The sequence below is a fragment of the Meleagris gallopavo genome, chromosome 4 (genome assembly GCF_905368555.1).
Source record: "Meleagris gallopavo chromosome 4, MGAL_WU_HG_1.1, whole genome shotgun sequence".
NCBI classification, from domain to species: domain Eukaryota; kingdom Metazoa; phylum Chordata; class Aves; order Galliformes; family Phasianidae; genus Meleagris; species Meleagris gallopavo.
The window spans coordinates 30,991,854-31,005,502 of record NC_139407.1 but is presented as its reverse complement, the minus strand read 5'-3'; the positions used below and the strand labels follow the sequence as shown (position 1 = coordinate 31,005,502).

The following is a 13,649-nucleotide window of genomic DNA, read 5'->3' as shown; positions in this document are numbered from 1 at the left end:
TGTTGATTTAAAATTTATTATCTTCCTTTACCTGCTCCCTATAAGCTTGCTAATTCATTATAAATGAATATAAAACAAGTTCTGGTTGAGATAGTTTATCTGTACTGTTTTAACTGAACTGTTTTAAATATTACTCTTTTATAAGCCTGCTTAATTATATTTAGTTCTCCTAAGGTAAGGATACTTCTCAGTTTTAAGGGGAAGTTTAGCAACATTTGAGTATTTCACTGTAATTGAATCCTGATTTAAACCCAAGTCTTTTTTATTCTTTCATTCACTGCAGAGACTTTAGTAACTTGAATGCTTTACCCTTGCTACTGCTTGGAAGACAGTCCTGTAAAAATGGAATCAATTACCTGCATTGTTAGGATCCAGTTTTCAATACTGCTGAATTAAGAACAGATAGGACTAGTTGATGATTGTTTTCCCTGTATAAAAGGAGAAGTAAATAAAGGAGAGTAGAAGCTGAATTGTGAGAGAAGGTAATCTCTGTTTTGTTTTTGTTTCTGCCATAGCTTAGTGTTAATCAATTATCAGAAGGCAAAGAATTGAATATATCCTAGTATCTACACTTTGTTATTTAATCATCCTGCTGGATGCATAGCATTCATCATTCACATTTTTAATGCCATTTACTGTTACCTCACATTTATAAAGGGCATATTTAAGGAGAAGATAGCATTGATAGGCAGTGTCCTGTGGAATAGGATAGCAATCAAACCAGTGCAGCTCAGTTTCTGGCTCTTCAGTCCGAGTATCTTGAGTTCTGGCCCCATGAAGATAAACTGTTGATAAGTGAATCTTGTGGGTCTCTTCCAACTTGGGATATTCTGTGAATTGGGATGCAGGGAGACTTGACTCTCCTTCATCTTTTCATAATGAGCTTGTGGCAGTTCTGGGTTAGAAGAGGTCATCAGAGCCTCAAGATATATTTGGGAGTGCAGTTTCAGAAATGATTACTCTGGAGCATTAGGTTGCATGGTTCCTGCAAGCTTCTGTATAGCCATATCTGCAAGTAGTAAGCCAGTACCTGGCATTTCATAGCTGGGAAGTGAACAGATCTAGAATGTGAATTGATGGCATATTTTTCTCTAATGCTTTTTAGAGCAGCTCTATCTGAAATGCAAACCAAAGCAGGCATAAAATCCTTGCTGTGCTATTCCATGTGCAGATATTTTACTTAATATTTGATCTGCTATATCCAGCAAAGCAGAGAAAAATATTGCAGCAGGAGTTGTTCAAGCCAACAACTAACATAGATTGCATTAAGTGTGTTGCAGGTAGAAACCTGTTTGTTGACCACAGTTCTGCTGACACTGGAGAAAAGTTAAAGATATGTCCATCTATTTATCACACGCACAGCTACAATTCAAAGCATTTGAAATCTGTTGGGACCGTTTAGCTTCATCGTGAGAAACCCATAGTCAGGTGCTTGGACTGTTTTCCTGTTCCTGGAGCATTGCAGAGTCTGTGGTGACGTGGCTGAGTACAGGTATTTAGGACATAATCTGTCAGCAGTAGTGGGAAAAATCCAAGCAGAGATTCCCTGTGCAGTCAGCAACTGGATTTTTACATAAGCGTTTTGATTTAAAGCTGTTTCTGGAGCATTCTTGAGTTTGTCTTTAAATCCTTTTCAACGCCTTCAGAAACTAACTGGACTGAAAAAGCCTGCTGTGTTTTGTCAGAAGAAAGCTTGTGTTTGTAACATGCAGAAAGCTAATGTCTCTGCAGAGTGGGAGAGTCAAGAGCCCTGCTTTCATACACAGCTGCACCTATCCCATTCACAACACTGATGTTCATCCTGTGCTTTGTGTTGCCTGATTGTGATCTCTGAGGTTTCACCTCAGCAAAGCAATTTACACAGTGCTCATCTTTAAGCACACAACTAGTGCTTCTGCTTGAAGACAGAAGTTGGAGAGTTATTAAATTAAGAAAATTAAGCCTTTAACACAAACTGCTCTGTAATTTTACTTTTTGTCACTCATGTAGGGCTTTTGTTCCACGTTTGAGCTCAGCATGGTGTCGCCAAGTTGCTTGTGATTTAAATAGAAGAAGCTGGCTGCCAGGAGTAATGCTTGCAGGTATTCCTTCTTTTCTTTGTTTGCCTTAGAGCAGAGCCTGCAGGACAAAGCAAAGATAGTGCTGGCAGCATCTGAATAGTTAGTTCCTGCCCCTCAAGTCAAAATAGGTAAAGAAATTATCATTATCTTCATTGTACAGGTAACAGCAGCAAAAGATGAAATGACTTATCCATGGTCATTCTACAAGTCTCTGGCAGTGCCAAAAAGCAGAGTATTATCTCCTCTGGTCTGATGCTTTATCGTTGTGCCATCCTTTTGCATGACTAGCCACTTGCAGCAATTCAGAGTTTTCCCTTATGTCTCCTGGCACAAACGTGGAGACTGGTAAATGGCATGAAACGCATGCTTCCCAAATTTCTGCCTTTCAACATCCATGCTATTTTTGTCACTCACCTTATGATGCCTAGCCATTTGTCTGGAAGGATCTTAGGATATGTTCATCTAATCTACTTTAAAACCTCCAAAGGATATGCCACAGGTTCATGGAGTGGTATTTTTTTTTTCTGGTTCTTCATTAATTTTGTCCTTTGAAACTTTTCTTAAATTTAATTCTGTGCTGTTTTGCACTAGAGAGAGCTGCTTTTTACTTACTTGAGACTAATGTTCTCTTTCAATCCTTTTTCTTTTGGACTGAGCAGCTTTGCTTCTTTGTCTCTAATCATAGCTCATGCTTTCTCTTCTTGTGCTTGTCCTCCAGTTCCCCCTTGAATTCCCTCAAATGAAGCATGCTTTTCGTAATGTGAAGCATTCAGAAGGTGGCACAGGAGGGAGCTGCCAAATTCATTCAGCACTCTCCCTAAGAACCAGATAAATCAGTTCTTTCGTCTTGGGAAGCCATAGGTTCAAACTGGAGGTATTGGTCCTTCATTCAAAAGGAGCATTGCAAAATCCCCCGTTTTGTGCCCACTGTTCTCAAGCAGCTGTTTCAGTCAGGTCCTTCACATTAGTTGCATTTGAGCATTTTACACATCTGCAGTGTGAGGATATGCCTGCACTTGTGTAGCAAGAACCTAGCTAGGTAGCTCTTGCAGAACTCTCACTGGGGATTCATGCCATGGCTATGGCTGCTTATGTGGTGGGGTTGAAGATTGGATATACCATGCAGCACACTACCCCTAAGTAGAAAGACCAGGAGTGGGTTTCATTCCTTTCATTTTCTTGCAGACACTGCAGAATTTAGCTCTTGGGAAGTTGGAGGCACCAAAGTTTCCCTTGGTAGTATCAAGGATTATTTCCCCAGCACCTGTAATGCATTATGATACGCACTGCATTTGCTAGTTAGCTTCATTTCAGTGCTAGGAACATAAGATTTTAGGGCAAGCAGGTACCCCTGGTCATGCTGACATGCCAGACATGTGGGAGCATGTCAAGGTTGGCAGGAAGAATGAGATCTGTCAGATTTTGTTCTCTGTCTGCTACTTCCTTTAAAAAGAGTGATAGACTGGGCAACTCTTGACCTGACCCAGAAAGCCACCATCAGTCTAAAGCCAGGGCTGGACACAGAGATCTGCTGGACAAGGGTGGGATGGTTGTGAATTTGTACTTCAGAGGTATATAAACCTTCTAACTTCAGCTCTTCAGTCACTTCGGTGCTTTACTATTTAATTATTCTTGGTTTTTGTTCTTACATAACCTATCAATTTCAAGCCTTCTGTTCTTCTTTACGGAACTTGTTTATATGGAAAATGTCTGGTTCATGGTTATGCAAAGCTGTGGCCAGCTCAGGGTCCTATTGAGGATTTTTTTGCGTTTTTTTGCATTTATATACAAGACAATAGAAGAAGGATGGTGATAGCAGAGAAAGAGTACTACAGGAAATCCAAAACTGTTACCACAGGAGTTAAGGACTTACTCTATTCTTGCCTCTGACCTGCTGCACCTCATCAGTAGCTGTTCTTCAAGTGGAAACACAAGGAATTTATTTGGCTGCCCCTGATTCCGCTGGAGTGCTCAGTAATTTGGCTTTAATATTAGAATTCATCAGCAAGACTGATTGGTGTATCATACAGAGTGGCAGGCTTGGCAAAGAAGGAAATTTCCCACGGAGTTTAAAAATGGTCCTTGCCTTTGGTGAATTTTCCGTGTTTAGAGTTTCATAGCAGCAGGGAGAAGGATGCAGCAAGACTTGTGTGAAAAAAGGAGCCAATCTAGGAATTAAGAAGGTGAGTGATGGTAGCAAGCAGGAACATGTACATTTTGTGCGTTTTATTAAGTAGCTATGGTTTTGTTTTGTTTTTAATGACCCATGATTTTTAAAAGGAAGCTTTTGCTTAAATGCAAATAAGATATTAGGCTACTAATGATAGGAGAGGGGCTGTTCTGTGTGCGGGAAACTAATCTGATAAATGCATCCAGTAATGAGGATTCTGCTGCAAAATGCTGAGCCTTGTGACTATGATCCAGTGAAGTGCTGACAGCAGTGTTAGTACTCATGGGCTTAAAGTTAAGTGTTTTCCCAAAACACTTTGATGGATCAGAGCTGAAGTCCTTATCACCTTGCTGGGAGTGAATTTATAATAAGTGTTGTGAATCAATAGTATTTATTCTTAGGCTTCACAACTAAACCATTAATGGAATATAGGGAAAATACAGCTATTCTGTGACAGAATAGGGAATCTGATGATGGTCTTAACCATAAACTGTTCCCCAGCTTTGAGAAGGGTTTAACATCTTGATTTCCAGAGGCTCTAGGAAAAAAAAAAAGGAAAAAGATAAAAAAAAGAGGTATTGCAATTTCCTGTGGATCTGTGCCCCATGGGTAGAGGCTCCCCATATATACTCCAGTCCAACATTAGTGTTTCAGCATGGTTTCAGTGCAGCCTTTCTGTGGCTAAGTCACTCCACATCGTCATACAAGGCACAAGGAGCTCTGCTGGCCTTGTGGGGTAACCAGGCCAGTTCCTGTCATGAGCCAGAAACGATCATCATTGTAGGCTTGGCACAGGAAAAGAGGCAAATTATAGTCTATTTGGAACTATCTTTGCAGAACTTGACATATATTCCCTAAGTCCCTGCAAAATGTGGATGTTTGCAACCATTCAGGTTTCAGGGGCAAAAAAAGCCCAACAAACCAACTTGGACAGTTGTAGAACATTGTACTCTTTGTAGCCTTCATTGCATAGCCACTCAGTCCTTAAGATTCTCATAAGCTGACATTCCTGATAAGGCCTGAATGAACTTGCTGAGTGAACAAGCCTGAGTTAATACTTTCCTTCCCTTGAGGTCAGTGTATTCAGTATTCTAAAACTGTCTATGATATGTCATCTTGGAAGTGACAAAGGAACTGAAAATAACAACAGAATGGAGAATTTCCCATGACAAGTAAAGTGCCAGCAAAGTTCTAACTTGTGAATACTCCAACAATGTGCATTTCCGGTGGTGTCTGTGCTCCTTAGCTTGTGCTGTCTGGAGATATACTGCTAATGCAGCAAGAAAGCTTGTACATTTTTAACTTAAACAAAGTTTGTAAATCAGAGTTTTGTTTTACAGCTTTCACTTTTTGTGTGAGAGTATGTCTTGCATCTGTGATAGTAAGGGAGTGAAAGCATGTGTATTCTGCTCAGTAAGCAGATGGCAAAGGGCAAGAATCCAATTCATTTTTTGAACTCTTGTGCTTTCTTAACAGTCTTACCCAAGGTAATTTAGTGTTTGGAGGTGGCAGTGATATATGATAGATTCCATTAAAAATTCTGACTGGTGTGTACATAAGTCTGACCCCAAGAGATCTGTGATTTAGTGTCCAGATCCTGTGATGTCTTAGGCAGTGCTAGTAATCCTGTCACAATCACAATGTGTCGTAGCTGTGTTGTGGTTTAGTTTCATTAAGATAAATGCTTTAGAAATTGTGTGCTTCTTTTTTTCTATGCAAAAGTGATGATTTCGGAGAAATGCATGCAGGCAGCAAAGAGAGTTGGTATGTGCCCTGGGTAAGGAGCCATCTTTGGGTTCTGCAAGGGAGAAGCCAGACTGCCCTCTGTATTGCTGAAAGGTCTTGGTAGGAGTGAGCCTGCTCCATTGAAGATAGGCCTTTCAGGCACTGTTTTGTCTTCAGTTCTGAAATCACAGGAGCCCTTGGTCTGTGGGATGTGTGTGTTGCCTCTGGGTGTAAACTTAACCAAGGATGCTAGAGCGGGAAAACTGTTTTGTTCTGCATGGGTGCCGTGCCCATTACCACTGAGCCATGAGCCCAGAACGGGTCCCTGAGTGCTCCTTTCATGCCAATCAGTGTAGTAAAATGTTAGCATGGAAAAAGCAGCTGGGCTGTGAGCTCTGCCCTGAATCTGCACTGCTCCTCTGACGATAAGGAAAGCTGAACAGCCTTTTACACTGATGTGAACAGCAAAGCTTGCATTGACTGCAGCCACTGTCCTTTGAAGGGTACCTGTTGAGCGCTGCTTTTTTTATGTTTAGTGACATATTTTGATTAATAGGAGAAAGCTGCACACAAATGTTTTAAAGCTGTGTGTTTTACTGTCTTTGTAATCTAATCACCAATAATCAGTAATTAATTTTAATAGCGATACATATTTTATGGGTATATTTTTATTACCCAGGTGAATACAGTGAGTATTTGAGTAGTGGTTTTGTACATGCAGTTTTGCTACTGTCTTGCTGTCTGTTCTTTTAACACAGTTTACTTGCCTGGCTAAATGTCATGGCTTGAGTAGTCTTACACAGATTTGTAGCAAGAAACAGGTAATTCTTTATGGGTAGATTAGTTGATCATAGAATTACAGAATGGCTTGGGATGGAAGAGACCTTAAAGACTGTCTAGTTCCAAACCCGTGCTGCGGGCAGAGTTGCCACCCACTAGATCAGGTTGCTGATCAACTGATGGTTGGGCTTGATGATCTTGAAAGCCTTTACCAAACTAGATCATTCTATGATTCTATAATATATATATATATTTCTGTTTTATTCTTGTCTATTTTGCTTACTCTCTTAAGAACTTGCATATGCATGCACAGCTTGTTCTGGAGGGGAAGGGGAGGTGGAGGGGAATTAAAACAAGAAATAGGGTATCTGGGCACAAAAAATCTAAAAACCTTAGATAACACTGGTTCATTGCAGTCTAAGTTTCAACTGGCTGTATCTAGTAGGTGTTACACAGATCAGAAGCAAGAGATTAATCTTTATCCCTGTGCTAATGCAAATTGCAGCCAGATTACTTCTGTTATCTCTCTAATGTGATCATGAACTGGAGAATTTTTTTCTGTTCTGTATCTTCTAACTATGGACACTTCTCTGTAGTGGGGCTGCTGACAATTAAAAGCATCAGGTTAGTAGTGCCTACAAAGCTATGTTATCCATCCTGCTCTCTTTGCCTATAACGTAGGTACTTTTGTAATATCTTAGGTACAAGGACTAGAAGCATAAAGAGAAATCATCTGAGAAAAGCTTTGTCAAAGAGACAACATGATCTCCAGAAAGAGAACTGAGCAGCAATTTGGCTATCACATTGCACAAAGCCAACATTGCATCTAACTGGGAGGCATAGAAGTCTGGGAGCACCTCTGCTCCATGACCAGTTCAGGCTTTAAGTCATGTCTTGCTGTCAAGCCCAAGGAGCTGCGTTTAATCTTTTGGGAGCTGGGATGATTTCCACCCAAAAAATTTCCCCTTTTTGTGTAAGGTAAATCTGGTTGCAGGTTACTGTGGAATCACATTACAAAAACAGTACCCTGCCTTTTCCCATGGCCATCCAGGCCTTGAATAGGGTTCATTTCTCCACGTGACACAGCATGACCTCTGTGATTTCATGGCATACATCAAGGCATCTCAGGTTTTGGTGTTCAGAATGGATTTGGGTAACAGAGACTGAATTGTTCAGAAAGCTGGCATTTACCTCAGGTGATGTTCTTGGGAGGCAGAAAATGTGAATAAACATTATATGTTTGTTGCCAAGGAAATTTGAAGGTTGTGAAGGAAATTTGAAGGTTGTATTCTAGTTTTGATATTTGAAGTGTGAAAAGAAGTTGCATGGATTCCCTATTTAGTCAAGCGATACCTTGAAAAATCGTTGAGGAGGAAGATTTCCATATTTGAATTGTGTTTCAGGACTGACTTTGCATTTTGCAAGGTGTTTGGATTAAACCTATGGCAAAAAAAGCAGCCCTTGCATGTAGGGCCTGTGAAATCCCATATACAATTTCTGGTAGGATTGAAACGACGTTCAATGATATAAAGACCTTTCATTTTCTTTACCCTGTTTGCAAAAGTACTTAAAAACAATTGCGAATTGGGATCTGTCCTGTTTGTCTAAGTAGCCAGGTGAGTGTTGTTACTGTTTTTCCCCACGTGGAAAACTGTGGTTCAGGTTGGATATTAAAAGTTTCAACATAAAAGGGAAGTTGTGACTTAAATGCCAAGTTCTGACCCAAGTCTAACATCCACAGTAAAAGTTCCCCTCGGAGCCGTTGTTTTCAGCTTTTCCAAAAGCATATTGTTTCTATACAGAAATGCAAAGAGACGGTACAGTGAAATCCTCCTTTTTCCTGCTTCTTTTCAAAAGAGTATTTGTGTTTTTACAAGTGTGCGTATCTTGAAGCCTTCTGCAATTTCACATGCCTGCAGTGTGGTTCACTGAATAATGCAGGTGTTGCTCCAATCTCCAAAGTCACCAAAGGCCTGAGAAAAAATTGAATAATGTCACTAATTATAAACTAAGTGAAAAATTGCAGTAAACCAGGCTTTTGAAGGGGAACCTGAATTACTTGTCTTGTGGTTGCTTTTCTGCTGCATACAGCTTTCATTTTCTTCAGTTGAACCCAGCCTTACATGTGCATTAATGGTAGCATAAATATTTGTTTCTGTGATGATAGATGAAGGTATTGATTTAATCACAAGTGTAAATTTGACTTTTAAATCTTCTGGCAGACTGCAGAAGAAACATGGCATCAGATGGAGAAACACCAGGGCTTATTGAGAGGTCTGAAGTGTTAGATCCCAAATGTTTGCATGTAAGGAAGTGTAATCAGGTTAAAGGAAACTGCAAATGCATGTAAAACAGATGTGAAAAATCCGTAGCATAGCGAGAGTGCTGTGAGCTAGTGGGTTTTGCTTGGTTTTACCCACGAGTTAATGGAAAAGCGTGCTCTCTGTGGAGGTAAGGGTGAGATGGGGAGCCATTAGCTGTTGTTTCTGCCAGAGTGAAAAATACCAAGACAAAATAATTGGGCTGGAGAGAGCATTAGATAGACCATGAGATGTGGAAACTGGATTATTTGTTTTATCTTGCTGCAGTGGTCATTCACCTGATAACATTAGTTTCCCTCAAAATATAATTAACATTTTATTCCCATAAGCATCATTGTATTTTAGATGTTAGCAGGACACAGAACAGTATTTTGTAAATACTGAGTTTGGTGCATAGATAGCTAATTCAGTGCTAATGTCATTATCAAAGGTTGTGGAGGAAGAATGTCCTAAAGGGTCTATTCCTCTTGAAATCATCTCCTGTAGTTATTCCGATGTGACTACTGGTGCTTCTTCTGCAGAGACTTGCATTTATTATTCTCCTTAAGAAATGTTAGAAAAGGAATTTAAAAAAAAATGTCAAATCAGTTCTGTGATTTTATTTGCTTCCTGATTAATCCTGGTCTCTGGAAAGCAAAATGTACATTCCCAATTTCACACCTAGTTACATCTTCTGTTTGCTTTCATCACACGCATGGCTGTTCTCAGAAATGGTGAACATAAGCATAAATGATGCAATATCCCTCTTTGATTTTGAGTTTTGCTTTGAAATTAATGGAAATGTGCAGATTATTTGTAATGCAACGTGTAAACAATTGCTATGTACATCTACTCTTTGTAGTGTCAAGGCAGAGTTTTGAACAAGACTTCTGTCTGTTTGCTTAAAAACATAAGAGATTACAGCTTTATATATCCTGACTCTTACGTCAGTGTGGGTTTTTTTACATGTTATACTCAAATGGAACTACTCTGTGGCTTGCCTTCTTTCTATTAAAAGGAAGCTGCCCTTGCAGAAGCAGTGACCTTTAAAAAGCAAGTTTCGAGTAATCCCTTTATTTTCCTGAGATCATATAGCACAGTATCCAGTTGCAGGCTTTTAAGATGGAATGATTGCAGGCTTTGTCTGCTCACCCAGATTGCATTACATTTTGTTTGACAAAGAAAACTCTAAAATACTTATACCTTCCTTCCTATGTTCAGAGCATTGTACTCTCTCTGTGTTGAGGATGCAGAGTAGTTGCCATATCATCCCAGCACCCCTGGGATTTATTGAATTTACTTAATTGGCCTTTATCTCACAGTTACACTTTAACGCTTCTTTTGAAGGAGATTCAAAAAGGATACAGTTACTCCTTTTCTAATTCAGTTTGAGAATTCGGTTACTCATTTCGTTATCTTCCCTTCTTTTCCTGGTAGAATATTCTGCATAGCCACAGCTGAACATTTGAGACTTATGCAGCGAGAGATTTAAGTCCATGGAGCTGCTAACTAGCAAAGCAAAGGCCTATGGCAAAGCAGGCTGCATTTTAAAGTGGAAGCTGTGTTTTAGGGGAGTATGGAGTCTACCACCAGCTATGGAAGCCTGTGTTATAGATATTCAGGGCATTGGAGAACAGACTTGGAGGGATGGAAGCCCATTTTCCCAAGTCCTCTTGTGCCTCCGTCACCCACAGCATCCAAGTGACTCATGATAGAAAGCTCTCAGTGTCCTCTGTTGAAGTCGAATGTAGAATTGCCTGTTACTTGGTATCCCCACTCCAAGATAGGACTTTTGATGTGTGCCAAAACCATGTTGCTTCCTTTGCATTAAGTGGGAAGGTCATCCTGTTTAACAAGTTCATTGCTTGCTGTGTCTTCTCAGGGCTAACATACCTGACAGTACACAGATGCACAACTCAGCTGTTTTTGCACAACACTCATTTAGACTCTTGGACTAATTTTTGGAAGGTCCTATATCAGATTAATGGATTAAGTCTAGGTTGATGTTAGCTTTCACATAGTACACGAAACTGTGGAGGACGTTAGCTTGAGGGTAAGGTGACTTTCGTGGATGAAAGCACCATGTGGTGCTTACCTAAATAACATGATCATCATTCAAATCAAGGTGGTTTCTACTTGCTCAGTGGAGCAGTTGTCAGCACAGTGGTGTATGCACAGCTAAGAAACTAGCATGTCCGTGCAGCTGATGCCAGCTCTCCAGCAGAAAACAATATAGAAATGACCAACACCTCTCAGGATCCTCTGAGAGCCAAATGAATGAGAGATTAGTAAAGAGGAGTGAGAAAAACTGGGATTGAAAGGAGGCTGAGATGCAGGAACTTGTGTAAAACAAGAAAGCTAACTGCTAACCTTCAGGGTTTCCAGGGATAATTGCCTGGAGCTGTTTCCCTACTCTTTTTGGCTGAAGATCAGACTTGGCAAACTTAATTCATTTGTTGTCTTTATTTTAGTTAATTGGTTTGGGGCTTTTTTTTTTTTCCCTTTTTTTTTTTTTCCTTTTTTTTTTTTTTTTTTTTTGACTATTATGAAAATCAGTCAGTCCAGTCTTCAGGAGAAGTAATTTCCAAATAACTTCTAGGAGATTAAACGTGTTTTTTGCTGCTTATCTCTGCACTCAGTTCCTAGTATTGCCCCAAGGGACTTTGCCTTGGGTCCTTGCAGTCCCTGTGCAATCCTTGCTGAGATCTGGCCTGTCCAAAGGGTGATTCAAAGACTCTTGGCCAGGCATGGGCTGATCTTCCTCTGGGGAAGCTGCTCTTTCTTCCTCCCTGAATTTTTCCCAACCCATTTTTTTTTTTTTTTTTCCACTTGATGATGTTATTTTCCTCATCTCTGGCATAAAGTAATTGGGGTTTTATGGTTACATTCCCCACAGCAACTTGCACCTACGTGGCTGGCAGGGATGGTTAAAAAAAATAATAATAATAAATCCTAAACAGCAGAACATGAAAAGTCTCTGCAGTATCAGACTGAAAACAAAGAAGCAAGTCTGTTTCCCATGCACATGTGTGCTGCAAAGGGCAGATAACCTTCCAGGGCTGCATCTTATAATAATAAGCAGAGCTGTATAGCTGTTTGCATTCCTCGGCTTCCCCAAGCACACTGTGAACTTCTGAACTGTGAGCAGGGATTGCAGTTGGGTGATCACTATTTAAATTCTTATGGTTGCCATTTGCAAGGAATTAGCATCACTGTGCAAGCTGCAACACCTCGGTGATATTTATGGAGAGCAATTGAATTCTAAAGATCAGAATGGCCTGCAGTCCTGTTCAGAAACAGGCGCTGGAAGGTGCCTTGGCTTCAGTGAGTGCACAAGGCAAAGTTAAGGAGTCTGCATAACTGAAAGTGTTCTGTGTGTGCTGAAATGCATACTTGCAAAGCAGCTGAAGGATGGCAACGTGTAATCAATACGTAATTCTGTTGTGGTAATATAAACCCATGACACATTGGAAAAGTGCTTGAATAGACAAGGTGTGGGGTTGATGAATTTACAGATGCTTGAAAAGACAAGGTTGAGGTATAAGCCACTAATATTAGTTCCTGTTTTTATTTTGCTCAAGTGGCAGTGCTGGTCAGATCCTCAGCTGCTGAAAATCTGTGCGAGTCCACTGCTTTTTTGGGATCATGCTGATTTGATTTGCTCAGAGGAAGCTCATTCTCTTGAATCTCATTTCTCCTTGCATTTTGTCAGCTGTTGGTTTATCTAAATCAACACATAGTGGAATCCAAAGTTTTCCAGAAATGCCAGCAGTGGCACAAGTTGGTTGCTCAGCATTCATTATGAGCTCTTCATGCGGACTTAGCCCTAACCTGGGGTAAATCATTACTGCTCTAATTGAGGCAGTAGGCAGCATGATTCCAGCTGTTAAAAATAGCCAAATACCACCAAAGTGAAAACAGGCCCCACTGATTTGCAGTAGCTAAGGATGACATGCTGATGAGTTTGAGTTCAGAAGGGGCAGACCGTCTTACTAACCATGGTTTTGTCTGTTCTGTTTTTTCTCCTGTCTTGCAGCACCTTCTCCAGTCAGTAGTGTGAAAAAAGGGAAGATAACTAAAAATAGCATCTCCCTTTCCTGGCAGGAACCAGATCGACCCAACGGCATCATCCTGGAATACGAAATCAAATATTTTGAAAAGGTGTGACGGACTGATTGCCGAGCATCCCAAGTACCTTCTCTTTCCTGTCCTCTTCTTCTGGTTGTAATTATCTGAGTCATGGAAAGGAATGGAGCAGTTTTATGCATAAATCAATGTCACATTGATTTTGCAGTAAATGATTAGGAAGATTTGAAATGAGGGTGTTGTTTTCCATTAGTGTGCCACTTCTCTTGAACAAATACATTAAATCTGTGTCAGATTCCTCCTCAGCCTTATCACATTAAGGTAGAACCTGTTCAGATGTTAAAAATAGGAGGGTTTGGGGATCAAGCTTCTATATCCTCGCGGAAATATCAGGCTATCCCTTGCACTTGGTATTTCAATTCCTCACTTGGTTTTGTATCCAGGGTATAAGGAAGGGAGGGAGAGTTAAAATGAGGCAGTGTCTGTTCTGATGTGAAGAAGGGCATCATGGCTTTTAAAAGCTTGCCT

The 13,649-nt window shown here is 40.3% G+C and overlaps 1 protein-coding gene across 3 annotated transcripts in view; it reads left to right on the top strand.

The window, feature by feature from the left end:
• EPHA5 (EPH receptor A5) overlaps positions 1-13,649 on the top strand; it is a 198,771-nt gene that overhangs the window by 128,301 nt on the left and 56,821 nt on the right. For all 3 annotated transcript variants that reach the window (XM_085222715.1, XM_085222717.1, XM_085222716.1), the window contains one exon: positions 13,072-13,196. In XM_085222715.1, the coding sequence (XP_085078841.1) occupies positions 13,072-13,196 (125 nt within the window). The remainder of the gene's footprint in view (positions 1-13,071; positions 13,197-13,649) is intronic.